This window comes from Phyllobates terribilis, unplaced genomic scaffold (genome assembly GCF_046119375.1).
Source record: "Phyllobates terribilis strain yellow unplaced genomic scaffold, ASM4611937v1 Scaffold_1__5_contigs__length_1240528914, whole genome shotgun sequence".
In the NCBI taxonomy this organism is placed as follows: domain Eukaryota; kingdom Metazoa; phylum Chordata; class Amphibia; order Anura; family Dendrobatidae; genus Phyllobates; species Phyllobates terribilis.
In genome coordinates, this window is record NW_027362761.1 from 264,356,164 (window position 1) to 264,374,554 (window position 18,391).

At 46.5% G+C, this 18,391-nt stretch overlaps 1 protein-coding gene across 5 annotated transcripts in view; it reads left to right on the top strand.

The window, feature by feature from the left end:
• The window catches only part of TPCN1 (two pore segment channel 1), a 134,353-nt gene that overhangs the window by 34,793 nt on the left and 81,169 nt on the right, over positions 1-18,391 (top strand). For all 5 annotated transcript variants that reach the window (XM_073672010.1, XM_073672019.1, XM_073672001.1 and 2 more), the window contains 4 exons: positions 1,875-1,984; positions 6,310-6,486; positions 6,579-6,692; positions 15,081-15,211. In XM_073672010.1, the coding sequence (XP_073528111.1) occupies positions 1,875-1,984; positions 6,310-6,486; positions 6,579-6,692; positions 15,081-15,211 (532 nt within the window). The remainder of the gene's footprint in view (positions 1-1,874; positions 1,985-6,309; positions 6,487-6,578; positions 6,693-15,080; positions 15,212-18,391) is intronic.

Below are 18,391 nucleotides of genomic sequence, written 5' to 3' on the forward strand. Positions count from 1 at the left end.
ACACCTTTTCTGAAAGGCCAGAGAGGCTGTAACACCATTAACCAAGAGGCACCACTAACCAAACAACACCATGAAGATCAAGGAGATCCCCAAACAAGTCAGGGACAAAGTTGTTCATAAGTACAATTCAGGGTTGGGTTATAAAAAAAATATCCCAATCTCTGAGGATCTCCGGAGCACCATCAAATCCATTATCATCAAATGAAAAGAACATGGTACCACAACAAACCTGCGAAGAGAGGGCTGCCCACCAAAACTCTCAGCCCGGGCAAGGAGGGCATTAATTAAAGAGGCAGCACAGAGATCAAAGATAACCCTGAAGGAGCTGCAGAGTTCCCAAACAGAGACTGGAGTATATGTCCATATGACCACAATAAGCCATATACTCCATAGAGGTGGCCTTTATGGAAGAGTGTGCAGAAAAAAGCCTTTACTTACACACAAAAATTGTAAGGCTCGTTTTGAGTTTGCCAAAAGACGTGGGAGACTCCCCATCTGTATGGAGGAAGGTGCTGTGGTCAGATGAGCTCAAAATTGAACTTTTTGTCCACCAAGGTAAATGCTATGTCTGGCGCCAAACCAACACAGCTCATCACCTCAAGAACAGAATCCCCACAGTGAAACATGGTGGTCGCAGCATCATGCTGTGGGGATGTTTTTCGAGGGCATGGACAGGGAAAATTGTTTGAGTCGAGGGGAAAATGGATGGTGCAAAATACAAGGATATTCTTGAGCAAAACCTATTTCAGTCTGTCAGTGATTTGAGACTGGGACGGAGGTTCACCTTCCAACAAGACAATGACCGAAAGCATGCTGCTAAAGCAACACTTGAGTGGTTTATGGGGAAACGTGTAAATGTTTTGGAGTGGTCTAATCAAAGCCCAGACCTTAATCCAATTGAGAATCTGTTGTCAGACTTGAAGATTGCTGTTCACCAGAGGAAACCATCTAACTTGAAAGAGCTGGAGCAGTTTTGTCTTGAAGAATAGGCAAAAATCCCAGTGGCAAGATGTGGAAAGCTCATAGAGACTTATCCAAAGTGACTTGCAGCTGTAATTGTCACTAAAAGAGGCTCTACAAAGTACTGACTTTAGGGGGGTGAATAGTTATGCACACTGAAGTTTTCAGTTATTTTGTCTTATTTGTTGTTTTCTTCACAATAAAAAGAAAACCAAATGTTCACAGTTGTAGGCATATTCTTTATATGAACTGATGCAAACCCTCAAAAAAAAACTGTGAAATTCCAGATTGAGAGGTAGCAAAACACGAAATATACCAAGGGGCGAATACTTTCTCAAGCCGCTGTAGTTATAGATACTTGACTTTGCGTATGTAGCCATCTGGATGTTTCTACATATTTTATGGTCTGATTGAAGCCACACGCCTTCATCTTTTTCAGGAATAAGGGGGAAGTTGTCTCAGCTTCCAAGCAGATGTAGTTTTGTAAGAAAATATTCAGTATAACTTGTGTTTTATTCCTGACAAATGTTCTTGAAGGGACTGTTTAGCCAGTAAAAATGGCATAACAGTCCACCACTCTTGTTCCCATGTTTCCTGGGTTACCTACTGGTCTTTACTTACTGGTCGTTTTCGACAAACAGGAAATGACTGCTCAGCCAATCAGAGGATGAGGAGGGTCACTGTTGTGACCAGTGATTTGATGAGCGGTTTTGTTTATGCCACTTGTTTTTCTTATGTCATTCTGTTCCTTTACAAACATAATATAATTTGGAAAACTCCTTTATCTCCACTTGAGTATGGATTTATTTTTAGCCTGTTCTGTTAATATGTAGCTTGCTGTTAGCGATCATTTGTAAGCTGCATGACTAGTTTCCGCTTATTAAATACGTAAAATCTTTAAACCTCCTTTTCAGCCACAGATGAGTATGAATGTCACCCAGAGGGCATGGAGCAAATTCATGTGCCCGAGGATGCAGACCTCAATTGGGAGACACGCTTTCAGGAAGCTGCCATCTACCTCCAGGTAAGAAATCCGTACGGCAGATAGTTGTACTCCATGTACAGGTCTTAGACCTATAATTGTAGTGACATATAAGGAATTAATAGCAGCAAAGTCGTGGTAATATTACAGAATACTAAAATAATCAGGTATAATGGGAAAAATTACTGTATTTTTGGACTATAAAGCACACTTTTTAACAAAAAAAAAAACTCCTGCAAAAAAGTGTATGCGTCTTATAGTCTGGAGGCAGCTTGTGATGGAGGAAAATGCTCACACAGTGTCCTTCCCGAGAGAGCTGCTGTGTCTTCTCCTGCCCCACATTGATCTATCTGATTGGTGCAGAGCAGGAGAGTAAGCTGCCGACACTTGAACGGAGGCTGCACAATTAGTCACATGCTGGGAAGGAACTGTAAAATGTATGTGTGTGTGCATATGTAGCAGAGCTGTGAGTCCATATATGTGTATGTAGCACGGTTGTGTGTGTCTATATATGCATATATAGCATAGTTGTGTGTGTCTATGTGCATTTATAGCACAGCTATATGTGTCTATATGTGCATATGTACCTGAGCTGTGTGTGTCTATATGTGCATATGTAATATGTAGCTGAGCTGTGTGTGTCTATATGTGCATATGTAGCTGACTGTGTGTGTCTATATGTGCATACAGTACAGACCAAAAGTTTGGAAACACCGCTTCAAGAGGTAGTCTTCAAGACTACCTCTTGAAGCTCATCAAGAGAATGCCAAGAGTGTGCAAAGCAGTCATCAAAGCTAAGGTGGCTACTTTGAAGAACCTAGAATATAAGACATATTTTCAGTTGTTTCACACTTTTTTGTTAAGTATATAATTCCACATGTGTTAATTCATAGGTTTGATGCCTTTAGTGTGAATGTACAATTTTCATAGTCATGAAAATACCGAAAAATCTTTAAATGAGAAGGTGTGTCCAAACTTTTGGTCTGTACTGTATGTAGCTGAGCTGTGTGTGTCTATATGTGCATATGTAGCTAAGTTGTGTGTGTCTGTATGTGCCTATGTAGCTGAACTGTGTGTGTATAATACACAGTGCAGAAAAACACTAACAATAGATTCATTACTTCCCTATTTCACCCTCCACTTAACACCACCAGGGAAGCTTTAATTAATAGGAACAATGTTTTTCCTATTTTCTGCTGTCTAAACCTGGGGTGCGTCTTATGGTAAGGTGTATCTTGGAGCCCGAAAAATACGGTACATTTCAAGACAACTGCTGTTTAGTTACACTCCAGCAATTACTAGTTTTCAATATTCTAGCTATGTAGTTTGTTTCCTCCCAGCTCACTTGTATCCATACTCCCCCCCCCCCCCCCCACCCCCTTCGTATAGACATCTGAATAATGTGACACCAGTCTGACCACCCAGTCCTATACATGCTCTTATGTGTAGACAGTGTGTCTTTCACTTCCTGTGAACTACAGGATTGCATCAACTATCCGATCCCTCCACTCCCCACCATGCTACACTCTTTGTTCCTTTGTCTGTCCTCCTAAACATCAAATACTACTATTGATATTCCCCCCGATTCATCAAGACCGCCGAGTTTCCATGCCGGCCTTCATGGGGGGGCGTGCTGGCATCAGGTGCATGCCTCTTAATGAATCGGGCACGTCTGACGAGTGGCATGTACCTTGCCACAAATCATACGCCAGTCAGGTACTGTAGTAAGATTTCTGGCTAAGACAACTCATCATCAATTAGATAAGTTGTGTTGTCATGCCCCCTTCCTGCCCCAGCTCTCCTCATTTTGGCAAATCATTAAAATCCACTAAATTGTTGCACAACTCTGTGTTGTGCAAACATTTTGCGACTTTTCAAAGTGATTTTCCACCAGAATTTTGACTTAATCGCTTTGATGAATCGGAAAGCAGGAGATAAAAAATGAGTCCATACGATTATTTACAGTCACTAAACTTTTCTAACTTACCATAACTATCTACATCTATCAAAATAATGTGTACAGAATCTCCAGTGTATTTCTAGGAGATGCTGCTTCACTCTACTGCTCCCTGACTCCTGCTGTCAAAAACTGACAGGAAAAAGTCCATCACAAGCAGGAGGCAGAGAAGACTTATTAGAGCTGTTAGAATACACTTTCATTACTAAAGCAAAATATTAATTTGTAATGTTGCCTTTATCATTTATTTAAAGTATTGCGGCTTTGCCCTCCTTTTTCCTTTTTTGCTCTAGATTTTGGATGGTTGGCATACAATAATACACTTGTCTTACAACTGTACAAATCTGAGGCCAACCACAACTTTTTAGGAACATATGGCTTAGAATGCCTGGCTGTCGGAATATGTGAGGGAAATAGGTATCAGACCACCACCATGTTGAGAGTTTGTTTTATTGTTTTGTGTTTTTAATTAAACGACAAATAAAAAATATTTCCAAGGATCCAAAATTGAGTATATCGCACCAGATGTGTACCGTTTCCTTTTTTTTTTTTCTTAAATAAGTAGCATTTTTGTAACTTATCTGCAAAAAGAATAAATATCGTGTAATAACAGATTAACTCCATAAATTCTAAACCTGAACAGCTAGATAAGTTATTTAAAGGGATTCTCCATTTTCAAGAAAAGTTTGTAGTTTGCTGCAAAAAACCCTAAACTTCTACTTACTCACTCTCCCCAGGTCCACTGCTAAGTCTCCGCTGCTTTCCCTATGTCGGTTGTTGGCTGCAGTGCTGATGTCCCATCGACAGCACTGCAGCCAATCACTGAGCCGAGCGTCTCTTGTTTACTTGCAGCAGTGCAGCACATAACAAGTAGCTGAAAATCGGTGCTGGATACTATGAAAGGAAGTAAGGGTGCAGTCAGATGGCCGTATAACACAAGTGACAAACAATTGCATCGCAATGCTTGGACTGGTCGAGTGAGACAACGTGTATTTCTATGCAGCTGTCACGCTTGGGTCAGGAGAGCCGCCGGCCAGTCCGAGCATTGCGATGCAATCATCATCCGTGTTATACGGCCGTTTGACTGCGCCCTCAAGCACAGCTTGTATCTTGTTTTTTTGTTGTTTTTTTTTTTTAAACAAATTGCACCTGGGGATACTGGTTTTCTGAAAATAGAAAGCCCCTTTAATTAATGATATATTGAGACCAGCCCTCCCAAGGTTATTGCAGGAATTTCTATGGAATAATGTGCATCTATGATACGTTTTTGCTATCGGTCAGCCTCCAACTCTAGGCCCTTAGCCTGCTTTCTGGAATTGTGGAGCAAAGGGCAAAAATATCCCCCAAAAAATAATTAACTAAAGTTAATGAGGGTTTTCATTACAACTGAACTTCTATCCTGGGCCCTCTCAGGCCTCTTGCCATTGCTTTGCTTTGTTGGCTGGTTTCATTGAAATCTCGCAGGACTGCAGAAATGAGTCTCATACATGATGCATACATTGGCACAAACTGCTTGAGTTTCCATAGGTATTAATAATTGCTTTTGGATACCTATAATTATTATGCTTAACTTAAATGGGGTTTTCCCATAAACAAAGTACATTTTAATTAATAGATGTTGGACTAGAAATAAGTTCCACAACTAGATGTGTTAAATAAAATGTTCCTGTGCGGAGATAATCTTATATATGTGCCCCTGCTGTGTACTGTGTAATGGCTGTGTCTGACCGTACAGGGACATGGTCTGATCATACCACATCTCCTGGGCAGAGGAGGAAGCAAAAGAGTATACAGACAGGACACCATGGGATCGCAGCCCTTAGATACAGCCATTACACAGTACACAGCAGGGGCACATTTATAAGATTATCTCAGCATAGGAAAAAATTTTAACACATCCAATTGTGGAAATAATTTTTTTCCCAAGAGCTATTGATTAAAGTGTAGGTTCGTGGGAAAAAAACCTTTTCAAGTGTTTTTAGCTAAGAAAGTGATGGTATAATGCTAGGATATGCCATTATTTTTTGATCTAATCACCTAATTGACAGGGCTCCTGCATGATTGCTTCTCCTTTCTATCTTCTAATATCTGTGGTCTTGGGTGACAGGTGACCCGAGTTCCCCGGAGCTCACTAGGGGTATGTGCACACGACGGCTTTTTCAGGGATGTACACTACATAACTCGCCTTAAAAAAACGCTCAATAAAAGTTAAAAAGACAGAACACATGCATTTATGTGGAGCTTCTTTTAGCCTCTCCACATTTCCAAATATACAAAGTGGTTTAAAGAAGTGACCTGACCAGTCTTCATACCAGTTTGAGTCTTGGATGGATTACTGCTTATGGGTTTGTCAGGGTGCAAACTGTACATTATTTGCTGCTTCTTCTAATTTGCTTCTTCTGATTTCCAGGAGGGGAAGAATAATGATAAGTTTTACACACATCCACGGGATCCGAAGGCGCTGGCTGCTTACCTTTTTGCCCACAATCATTTATTCTACATGCTGGAACTCGCTACCAGTCTCCTGTTGCTGCTTCTTTCCCTGTGCGAGGCGCCGGCTGTCCCTTTTCTTCGCCTTGACATCTATGTATGTATGACGTCTTTGAATATCTGTATATACTGTACATGTGCCTCTCACTTTCCTTCCTATTTTTTCTTTACATAATTGCAATATTCAAGGTTCATGCCACCCTGGAATTACTGGCCCTGGCATTAGTTGTTTTTGAACTTGGCATAAAGATGAGATGGCTTGGTTGTCGGACATTTCTCAGACATCGCAGGACCATGTTAAAGGTTAGTCATTAATCCGTCTTTAAATAGTTACCCTGCTTCATTTTTCTGATCCATTTTAAAATTTTTACTGAAATGCATGTTTTTGAGGCTGAAAACAAAAACAATATTTTTGCGGTTGGGTTTCATTAAAAATGTTGCACATTTTTGCTTTTATAGGCTCTTTGTTTCCTTCACTTTCAACTTTGATGTGGTCTTTACTTATAAATCAGCCGAGAGGAGCTCAGAAAACGACAAAGGAGTTACAGACTCTTCCCTCACACTATCAGAATCAGCTCACTGATGGATTCTCAGTAAACCCATTCTGTAGCTAGGCTATATAATACAAATGGTGTAAAATTGTTAAGGCACCACTCCAGCTTGGTGGTTTTTTTTCTGTTTTCCTTTTTTTTTTCAGAGCTGGAATGGTGCTTCTAATGTAAGGTGCCTGCCTATAGTTAGATACTCAACCTCTGGCATCTTCACCTATTTTTGACGCTGCTCCGGTATCGCAGCATCATCTTCTGACTTTCCAGAAGTTAAGTCACAAGCTCTCAATGCACGTCTATGTAAGCCAGAACAAGGCTCTCCTAGACTTGTATTGAAGAGTGACCTTCTCGCTCCATGAAACACTGGAGTAATCCGGCAGGTCACAAACTGAGCGGCGGTGATAGAAGGTGAAGACTTTGATAGGTAAGACCATGGGCAAGGACCTTAGATTAGAAGCACCACTAAAGCGGTGAAATACAAAAAAACGCTGGAGTGGTGCTTTAATCAAACCCAATGATTTTTTAGCTCCAAATACATGCATTTATGTAAAAAAAAAACACTTTAAAAAGTATAAAATCGTCAATAAAAATTATTTAAATGTAAAGAACAAAAATCTATTCCAACATACTCCACCCACCCCTCCTGTCGTGCAATAGTATTTTGCTAGGGTGTGCACATACTGGTCGTCCCAGTGCTTAGTGTGCATCAAGATAACTACATAAAATGTTAGAGAATACCAGGGGTTTATAGAATGGGGAGGACATAAAAACATCCTACACAAACACATATAAGACCAATTTTTCCCCCACCCATAACAGCACCAGAGAGTGGGATCTGCCTCCATCACTGGACAGGAAGCCAAGAGCACAAAAATAAAGGCAACTCTCACCTCCTCCTTCAATGTGGTTTCTTGTCCTTTGAATGTCTGGCCTGGTGTCTGTCCTGGGACCTTTGTGTTTCAGTAGTCCTGCGGCCTTGTGATTCTCACATGTCTTACAGCCTGGCATTTTCTCGATTGGTCTGCAACCTGGCGTGTGGCTTGCCGCCTTGCCTTTCTCATTTATCCTATGTTCGAACCTCAGTAGTGTCTGGCCTCGTGTTTTGTATGTTGGGCCGGCTGCCTCATGTCTTGTGTACTAAAAAAACGAAATAAAAAAAAAAGACGTGAAAAACTCCTCAAAACAAGTATGAATAACAAATCTTTATTAAATAAATACAGAAAAGTTAAAAACCTATTAAAAAGGATATGCAATGCAGAGAATAATTAGATGGTATCTTAGTTGCATTTTCCACATAAAGTTTTTGGCACATTAATCATATATGATAAATACATATACAGCAATCTGCAAAATAAGTTGATATGCCTATAGCCCCAATGGAGACATTTATAACAGATTTATCCTCTAAATATATACAAAATAAAGACAGTGAGTATTTTCTCCACTGCTTGGAAGAGCACACAATATATTTACATATGTTCAAATGAAGTATCTAGGAAGTCTAAGTAAAGGGTGAATCGTGTATCCCATTAGGAAGCCAAGTAATAGATAAAATAGTATCTAACATCTCCACCTGTTGGGCAGAAGTATAAAGTGCTAGTGGCTTTAAATATAACAATATATATAAATGTACCAAACCTGTACAAATGAATAACCCCTAATGGGCAATGCAATAGAATGGTAAGGCCCGAAATATTAAACAACACATAGTAGAAAAAGGCTATTAAGGATGCATTATGTGATTGCATATGTGCAAAAATTAGGTTGCATGTTAAATAATCAATGTGGCTAGCAAGGATAGGAAATAAGATAACAACATATCATACCAAAATAGTTTATTTACCTCCAGTCCCCCTGATGCACGTTTCGCCTTCTGGCTTCCTCCGAAATGGTATGAGTGGAGTTGTCATGCACTGTTTTTTTTTATATAGACGGACAGCCTATGGGAACCAGTACAATTATCATTGGAAACTGTGTGCTGTGCTAAAGTAGAACGCCGACGTCGCCTGAATCCTGGGCTGTGGTGTCAGGCTGCATCCCGGCGCGCACCCCATGCGAACTGTGTTCAAACCTCAGTAGTGTCTGACCTCATGTCTGGTGTGTCGAGCTTGCCGCCTCATGTCTGGTGTGTCGAGCTTGCCGCCTCATGTCTGGTGTGTCGAGCCTGCCGCCTCATGTCTGGTGTGTCGAGCCTGCCGCCTCATGTCTGGTGTGTCGAGCCTGCCGCCTCATGTCTGGTGTGTCGAGCCTGCCGCCTCATGTCTGGTGTGTCGAGCCTGCCGCCTCATGTCTGGTGTGTCGAGCCTGCCGCCTCATGTCTGGTGTGTCGAGCCTGCCGCCTCATGTCTGGTGTGTCGAGCCTGCCGCCTCATGGTCGCCTCATGTCTGGTGTGTCGAGCCTGCCGCCTCATGTCTGGTGTGTCGAGCCTGCCGCCTCATGTCTGGTGTGGCGAGCCAGCCGCCTCATGTCTGGTGTGGCGAGCCTGCCGCCTCATGTCTGGTGTGGCGAGCCTGCCGCCTCATGTCTGGTGTGGCGAGCCTGCCGCCTCATGTCTGGTGTGGCGAGCCTGCCGCCTCATGTCTGGTGTGGCGAGCCTGCCGCCTCATGTCTGGTGTGGCGAGCCTGCCGCCTCATGTCTGGTGTGGCGAGCCTGCCGCCTCATGTCTGGTGTGGCGAGCCTGCCGCCTCATGTCTGGTGTGGCGAGCCTGCCGCCTCATGTCTGGTGTGTCGAGCCTGCCGCCTCATGTCTAGTGTGTCGAGCCTGCCGCCTCATGGTCGCCTCATGTCTGGTGTGTCGAGCCTGCCGCCTCATGTCTGGTGTGTCGAGCCTGCCGCCTCATGTCTGGTGTGGCGAGCCAGCCGCCTCATGTCTGGTGTGGCGAGCCAGCCGCCTCATGTCTGGTGTGGCGAGCCTGCCGCCTCATGTCTGGTGTGGCGAGCCTGCCGCCTCATGTCTGGTGTGGCGAGCCTGCCGCCTCATGTCTGGTGTGGCGAGCCTGCCGCCTCATGTCTGGTGTGGCGAGCCAGCCGCCTCATGTCTGGTGTGGCGAGCCAGCCGCCTCATGTCTGGTGTGGCGAGCCAGCCGCCTCATGTCTGGTGTGGCGAGCCTGCCGCCTCATGTCTGGTGTGGCGAGCCTGCCGCCTCATGTCTGGTGTGGCGAGCCTGCCGCCTCATGTCTGGTGTGTCGAGCCTGCCGCCTCATGTCTAGTGTGTCGAGCCTGCCGCCTCATGGTCGCCTCATGTCTGGTGTGTCGAGCCTGCCGCCTCATGTCTGGTGTGTCGAGCCTGCCGCCTCATGTCTGGTGTGGCGAGCCAGCCGCCTCATGTCTGGTGTGGCGAGCCTGCCGCCTCATGTCTGGTGTGGCGAGCCTGCCGCCTCATGTCTGGTGTGGCGAGCCTGCCGCCTCATGTCTGGTGTGGCGAGCCTGCCGTCTCATGTCTGGTGTGGCGAGCCTGCCGCCTCATGTCTGGTGTGGCGAGCCTGCCGCCTCATGTCTGGTGTGTCGAGCCTGCCGCCTCATGTCTAGTGTGTCGAGCCTGCCGCCTCATGGTCGCCTCATGTCTGGTGTGTCGAGCCTGCCGCCTCATGTCTGGTGTGTCGAGCCTGCCGCCTCATGTCTGGTGTGGCGAGCCTGCCGCCTCATGTCTGGTGTGGCGAGCCTGCCGCCTCATGTCTGGTGTGGCGAGCCTGCCGCCTCATGTCTGGTGTGGCGAGCCTGCCGCCTCATGTCTGGTGTGGCGAGCCTGCCGCCTCATGTCTGGTGTGGCGAGCCTGCCGCCTCATGTCTGGTGTGGCGAGCCTGCCGCCTCATGTCTGGTGTGGCGAGCCTGCCGCCTCATGTCTGGTGTGGCGAGCCTGCCGCCTCATGTCTGGTGTGGCGAGCCTGCCGCCTCATGTCTGGTGTGGCGAGCCTGCCGCCTCATGTCTGGTGTGGCGAGCCTGCCGCCTCATGTCTGGTGTGGCGAGCCTGCCGCCTCATGTCTGGTGTGGCGAGCCAGCCGCCTCATGTCTGGTGTGGCGAGCCAGCCGCCTCATGTCTGGTGTGGCGAGCCAGCCGCCTCATGTCTGGTGTGGCGAGCCAGCCGCCTCATGTCTGGTGTGGCGAGCCAGCCGCCTCATGTCTGGTGTGGCGAGCCAGCCGCCTCATGTCTGGTGTGGCGAGCCTGCCGCCTCATGTCTGGTGTGGCGAGCCAGCCGCCTCATGTCTGGTGTGGCGAGCCAGCCGCCTCATGTCTGGTGTGGCGAGCCAGCCGCCTCATGTCTGGTGTGGCGAGCCAGCCGCCTCATGTCTGGTGTGGCGAGCCAGCCGCCTCATGTCTGGTGTGGCGAGCCAGCCGCCTCATGTCTGGTGTGGCGAGCCAGCCGCCTCATGTCTGGTGTGGCGAGCCAGCCGCCTCATGTCCGGTGTGGCGAGCCAGCCGCCTCATGTCTGGCCTCATGTCTTGTGTGTTGGGCCGGCCGCCTCATTTCTCGTGTTTGGCCTGCTTGGACGTTTTCTGGGCGCTTACTTAGTTGTTGAATAGGCTGCCACCTCAGGCCTAGGGTTGTCTTCGGCTGCCTCTGCCTCAGTGTGACTTGATGGGGCCTTTGGTGGAGTATGACTTTCAGTGGTACGTACAAATTTGGGGGCCGTGGCTTTTACTTTGTTAGCCAGCTGACTTGGGGTTTGCAGGTCTGTTTTTGCTATTGTTTAAAAGCTTCACTACCCTTAGGAATACTGCTGATATAGGTAAGGATGGCTTCCGAATGATATCGTTGGTCTGTGGTGATTCTATTTAAAAACAAGAAGGGCCTTAATAAAGTACAGCCGTGATAGTAGCTGATGAGTCCAATTGATTTCCAGGCAATCCCTCATACTTGGATAGCATATTGAACTGGTCCACATTGAACATCTATGTCCCAGTTTGTCCTCTTGGTAGGAGGTATAAATGGTTGCGCTAATCAGAATGAAACTATTGTAAGTCCAGTGTCGGGAGTCTCAAAATGGGCTGGTCGACTTTTAACTTGGCAAAATATCTACGTCACTGTTATCCTTCCAGTTGGAGTTAGTCATGGTTGTGATAAGCCAAATGAAATCATTGTAAGTTCAGTTAATCGTCAGAGTCTGGAGTCATAATTTGGACTGGTTGGCATTTAAGTTGGTTAATCATTTAGGTTTGGACTGCTCAGCATTTAAGTTTATAAACATTTACATTTCAGTTTACCCTCCTAGTTGGAGGTGCAAGATGGACATCGCTGCGTTAAGCTAAATAAAATCATTGTAAGTCCAATTAAGGCTCCTAGTTGGAGTCACAAAATGGCCTTGTGGACACTAAGTGATTAAACTCTCAATGCCCCAATCTACCCTACTGGTATGGAGTGGTAAGATGAACTTGATTGTGCCAAGTCGAGCAGCACTATACCGATCTTCCCTCCTAATGGAGTTGCGAGCTGGACTCGCCGGTATGGGGCTGAGAAACCATCAATATCCCAGTCTATCCTCCTAACATGCATGGTTATACGGGATCTGGTGGAAATATTCCAAGACCAGTGTATCCTCCTGGTTGAAGTTGGAAAATTGACTCATTGGAAATTAAGTTGGTGGAGCCATTATACCCAATAAGTGTTTCAGGATTGAAGTCATAAAACTGGTAGATAGTGGTGAGTTGGTTAAATATCCAGTCACTGTGCTTTCGGAGTGACAAAACGTCAACTCTGCAATAAACCTATAAGGGGAGGAATTGATGGATGAGTTAAAATGTCCCCTTAACTGTTAGAGTCCTGTTGCGAAGGAGGAACATCTTCGCTAGTCAAGACGAATGCCTTCACACTGAAGTAAGACCGTTCTGATTATTACTCAAGAAGAGGATGATAAGCCCATAAGGTACATGATTGAGGGGACGGGGATCTAATACCTTGGTTTAAGATCATCTGAGCTTTGACCAATAACATATGCTTTCTATATCTCTTTCTGACTGAGTCGATTCCTGATGGGGAAGAAAAAGAAAATAGTGGTGAATCAGAGGTGATGGATATCGCTTGGTTTTCTTAGTCTCGTTGCTGGAAAACTAATCTGTTTTAACAGTTTTCAACTAACAACCTTCTTGGTTGGATTGTATTATTAGCATCCATTTAAGTTGCAGAATTGATGCCATTATAGAGAATAAGATAAATTCTATCATACCTAAATGAATATTTGATTGTGGCTCTTCTTTATATTGAATAGCTCAGACCTCTTTTTTTGCGTGTTCTAGTTGTATCCGCATTAAGGACTTGGCTAGGAGGACTTAACGTTACATCCTAAGGGATACACCAAAAAAAAAAAAGAAATTGGTGAAGTCAGATTGAGATAACGTGCTAAGTATTTCTTCTGGTTTCTGGAACCCCTTTGGCATTTTGGGATGCTCAATCTACACTATATAGCAAAGAGTTGGGTAGATTTTGAACCATCAGGTGATCATTTTCACTAGAAGGGTTTCTTACGATACAGATCTTGGCCTTAGGTAGGGGAGGGAGCTTACTTCTGTGGAAAATGTCAACATTATTGGGTTTGATGTTATGTAATATTTTGAGCAGATGTAGTTGCTGGGCCCATTTGGCCACTAGGAACCCTAGTCATGGCCTTATTAAGGTTACCCGGTTCTTTTGAATCACTTGACTTCTGTTTCCATTGACATGCCAAGTCTTGGTACCAGTTCCTATATACTTCACTTGTTGGTTAGGTGATTAACAAGTACAGAATAATTATATCCTAGGAAGATAACCAACCATACTTATAAGTGAAGTCTATAAATATAGACCCTCTATGAGGGAAGAAAAAAATAAGTTCTTGTAACCAGGAAAATAATTCCTTGTTTACTCTTTTTTGTGCTTTTTTGTTGGAGCTCCAAATCGATAGACATTGTTTGGATTGAATGATATCTAAAACTTTCACAATCTTCCCTTCCTTAAGCACTATCCATTGAACTAGGATATTCTTGGGATCTTTCTTCAGCTGTAAGATCATACAGGGGGCTCCCCCCTATCAGAGGATTCCTTGGTCATCGTCTCTCAGGTGCTATCATGGGTAAGGGGAAAAATGATAATTACTTACCAGTAATTTGATTTTCCTGAAACCCATGACAGCACCTCCATTTGTTCTTTCCCTGTGGCTTATGGTTGATGGTGGTTCTCAATCTTCTCTTCTCACAATGAAGAATTGGCTTGAGTGAATGTATAAATAATAACAAGAATAATGATTATAATTTGGGTGACTCCTACTTGACTTCTTGGAAGCCACATTGAAGTAGGAGTTTCCTTTTTATTTTGTGCTCATGGCTTCCTGTCCAGTGATGGGGTCGGATCCCACTCTTGGGCACTGTCATGGGTTTCAGGAAAATTAAATTACCGGTAAGTAGTTATCATTTTCTTAATGATTCTCTTTTTTTATGCCCTCTTGACAACTGATTGGCTTTCTGCTTTAGTTCAGTAATGTAGGGTGCTGGGGAATGGAGTCAGTGTGAGGCAAGCAGCTTTCTAGCTTGGTGCAGAATTTTTGATGTGACTCGTTTACAGTATTTATTAGAGGATTACTCATGTTACTTTAATACCACCCTAAATACCACTTAGAACCATACACCCTAAATCCCTCAGATCCTCATGATGAAGCTGCTGTGCCAGGATAACCATTGATGGGTCACGTCGCTCGCTTGGGTGCTCTGACTCATTCACACTTCTGATCTGTAGGGTCCCCTGCTAATCACACATTAATGACCTATTCTCAGATTCAAAAACTCCCATAAATCTAATCTTTTTTTACACAAAAAAGAAATCCCCAAAAAATGTGTTTTGGGAAATTTACTTATGAAATTGCACCAGAATTCTGATACATTTTTATTGCTTATTTTTTATTCGCCGTTCACCACAATTAAGTGTTTTTGCCACTCTGTGCTTTACTACACACTTTAATAAAAGCAAAGGAGACGTAGATTTGTAATATGTATTAACATTGTGCAGCATAATTTTGGCTTAAAAAATTGTGTAAATTACATGAAACAGGTGGCTTAAAATACTGGAAAGCTTTGTAATGTTACATCAGCAAGCACCGCGGTATATCTTCTACTGGTCTAGCTTTATACTCTCTCTTACTAACCCGGTCCTTTATTCTTACTTCTCTGCAGAGTTCCGTCTTGTTGGTGCAGTTTGTGGAAGCTATCGTGGTGCTAATCCGGCAGACGTCCCATGTACGCGTTACAAGAGCATTGCGACCTATTTTTTTAGTTGACTGCAGATATTGTGGTGCTGTCCGGAGGTAAGAATAATTTGTAAGTGTTTTTATTATAGTAAAAAATATTAGTATTCATATAGATATACCTGCAAAAGTAACTAAATAGAGGTCTCCTACTGCTGGCTGTAGCGTCGGCGTCCCTGCCTCCTGCTAGGCCGGGACGCTGTTCCCCTCACCTCTCCGCTCCGTGCCCGGCGTCTTCCTCCCGCTCTGCTGGCAGCGCGCGCTGCTTCCCGGCCACGGTGCTTAGGGCGCGTGCTTAAAGGGGCCGCGCGCGCCGTCCTAAGGAGTCCCCGGCCAATGGCCGGAGGACTTCACCATATATAAGGCACCTCATCCAAAATGGAGGTGCCCGAGCAATGTTGTTGCAAAGCCTTCACTCTGCTTCAGCCCTCAGGTCCCGTTACCAGTTACCTGCCAGTCACCTGCCAGATTCCTGCTTGTTACCTGCCAGTCACCTGCCAGATTCCTGCCTGTTACCTGCCAGTCACCTGCCAGGTTCCTGCTTGATACCTGCCTGATATCCGCTTACCTGCTTGCAGGCCTGCGGTCCGACGGTCTGCCTTCCGACACCTGTCAGTCTGTCTATGGACCAGCCTGCCCGCTCACCTGGGAGCGCTCACCTGCTACCTGCCTGCTAGCCTACCTGGAGGCTCTGCCGTCACTTGCCGTGACCACCTGCCAGTCCTGAGACTCTTGCGCGCTCACCTGGGAGCGCTCACCTGCTACCTGCCTTCTAACTTACCTGGAGGCTCTGCCGTCACTTGCTGTGACCACCTGCCAGTCCAGAGACTCTTGCCCGCTCACCTGGGAGCGCTTACCTGCTACCTGCCTGCTAGCCTACCTGGAGGCTCTGCCGTCACATGCCGTGACCACCTGCCCGTCCAGAGACTCTTGCCCACTCACCTGGGAGCGTCCATCTGCTACCTGCCCTTCTACCCAGAGACTGTCCCTGTCACTTGCCGTGACTACCTGCCCTTCTACCCAGAGACTGTCCCTGTCACTTGCCGTGACTACCTGCCCGTCTTCCCTGGGAGCCACCCGCTTCCTTACAAGGACCGCCCCCTTGTATAGTTGCTCAGAGGTTCCGCCTCCCAGACCCGTTACAGTTTGCTCGGGCCATGGAACCCGGTGGCACCCAAGCTCCCTCGCTCTCGGACCTATGTCATGAACTGTCCCGTCAAAGGTCCCAACAGGAGTCCATCCTGAGTCATCTGTGGAATGTCAACTCTCGCCTGGACACTCTGACTGCTCCACCAGCAACCACCGCTAGTGTCATGACTCGCAGCCCGGCAACGCCGCTGCCCACCAATACCATGGCATCCTGCCCCGGACCCCGGCTTTCTGCACCTCCTCGCTTCGGAGGCGACCCCGCTCAAGCTCGGGGCTTCATAAACCAGTGCACCCTGCACTTTGAACTCCTGTCCCACCACTTTATCTCCGGCCGGGCCAAAGTAGCCTTCATCATGTCCCATCTCACGGGGGAGGCACTGGCTTGGCTAAATCCTCTATGGGAGAGAGGAGACCCCCTGGTGTCCAATCTGCCAGCCTTTCTCACGGCTTTCCGGAAAGTCTTCGACGAACCCGGACGGAGGACCTCATCCGCATCATCTCTGCTACGCCTCCATCAAGGAAATCTCACCGTGGGCCAATATGCCATACGGTTCCGTACCCTTGCTTCGGAGCTGGCCTGGGATAACGACGCCCTGGTGTCTGTCTTTTGGGAGGGTCTGTCCGGCCGTATTAAAGATGAACTCGCCGGTCGGGACATACCTACCACTCTCGACGACTTAATAACTCTTGCCACCCGGATTGACGTCCGGTTCCAGGAACGCGCCAAAGAGGTCACCCGTGAGAGAAGGTTTCCACGTCTAGCCCCTACCTTTCAGAAACCTGTCACTTCTCCCGCTACTCCCCAGGCGCACTCACCCGAGCCTATGCAGGTCCACCAGACCAAGATGGTCAAGACCCGTCAAGAGTTACGCCGAGCCGAGGGGAGCTGCTTCTACTGTGGCAGTAAGGAGCACCGGATCCGTTCTTGTCCGGAGAGGTCGGGAAACGCCTGTGTCTAGGATCGTTCAGAGAGGTCGTCCTAGACAAGAGTAAACCCTCTCCATCTCTGTTGCTGTCGGTCTCTATCACCTGCGGGGAGAACCGTTATTTTGAACTAGCCCAACTTGACTCTGGAGCTGCCGGAAATCTCATTTCTCAGTCCCTGGTAGAGAAATACCGCATTCCCACCAAACCTCTAGCTGTACCCTTATCTGTCGCTGCCGTAGATGGGGGCCTCTTACCACATCCCATCCAACTCATCACTGAATCCATAACCTTGCAAGTGGGAATGCTGCACTCTGAGAGCATCTTCTTTCATGTTCTGCCTGGTCTCTCTCACGCCCTCTTGCTAGGCCTACCTTGGCTTCAGAAACATGCACCCGTGCTTGATTGGCAGACCGGAGAGGTCCTTCGCTGGGGACAGGACTGCCATAAGACTTGTTTAGTTCCCGTCCATCCTGTCCGTCCTTCTCCTACTCCAGCCAATCTACCTGGTCTTCCGGCTCCTTATTGGTCGTATGCGGACGTCTTTAATAAAAAGGAGGCAGAGACATTACCCCCTCATAGACCATACTACTGCCCAATCGACCTGATGCCCGGCGCTACTCCTCCCCGTGGGCGCATTTACCCTTTGTCCGCTGCTGAGACCCGATCCATGTCAGAATATATTGAGGAGAATCTGGCCCGGGGATTCATCCGGATACCTACTTCCCCGGCGGGAGCAGGCTTCTTCTTCGTCAAAAAGAAGGACGGCTCACTCCGTCCCTGTATAGACTATAGAGGCCTTAACCAGATCACGGTGAAGAATAAATACCCCCTTCCGCTCATTCCGGAATTATTTGACCGTCTGAGGGGGGCTAGAATCTTCACCAAGCTGGACCTCCGTGGGGCGTATAACCTGGTCCGTATCAGTCAGGGGGATGAATGGAAGACGGCATTCAACACCCGGGACGGCCACTATGAATACCTGGTAATGCCCTTCGGTCTCTAACGCTCCCGCCGTCTTTCAAGAGTTGGTCAATGACCTCTTCCGGGACCTTCTCTACTCCTGCGTAGTGGTGTACCTGGACGACATCTTGGTCTTCTCTCCGGATCTCCCCACACACCGGAGGGATGTTCGTCAGGTTCTGCTCAGGCTCAGGCAGAACCATC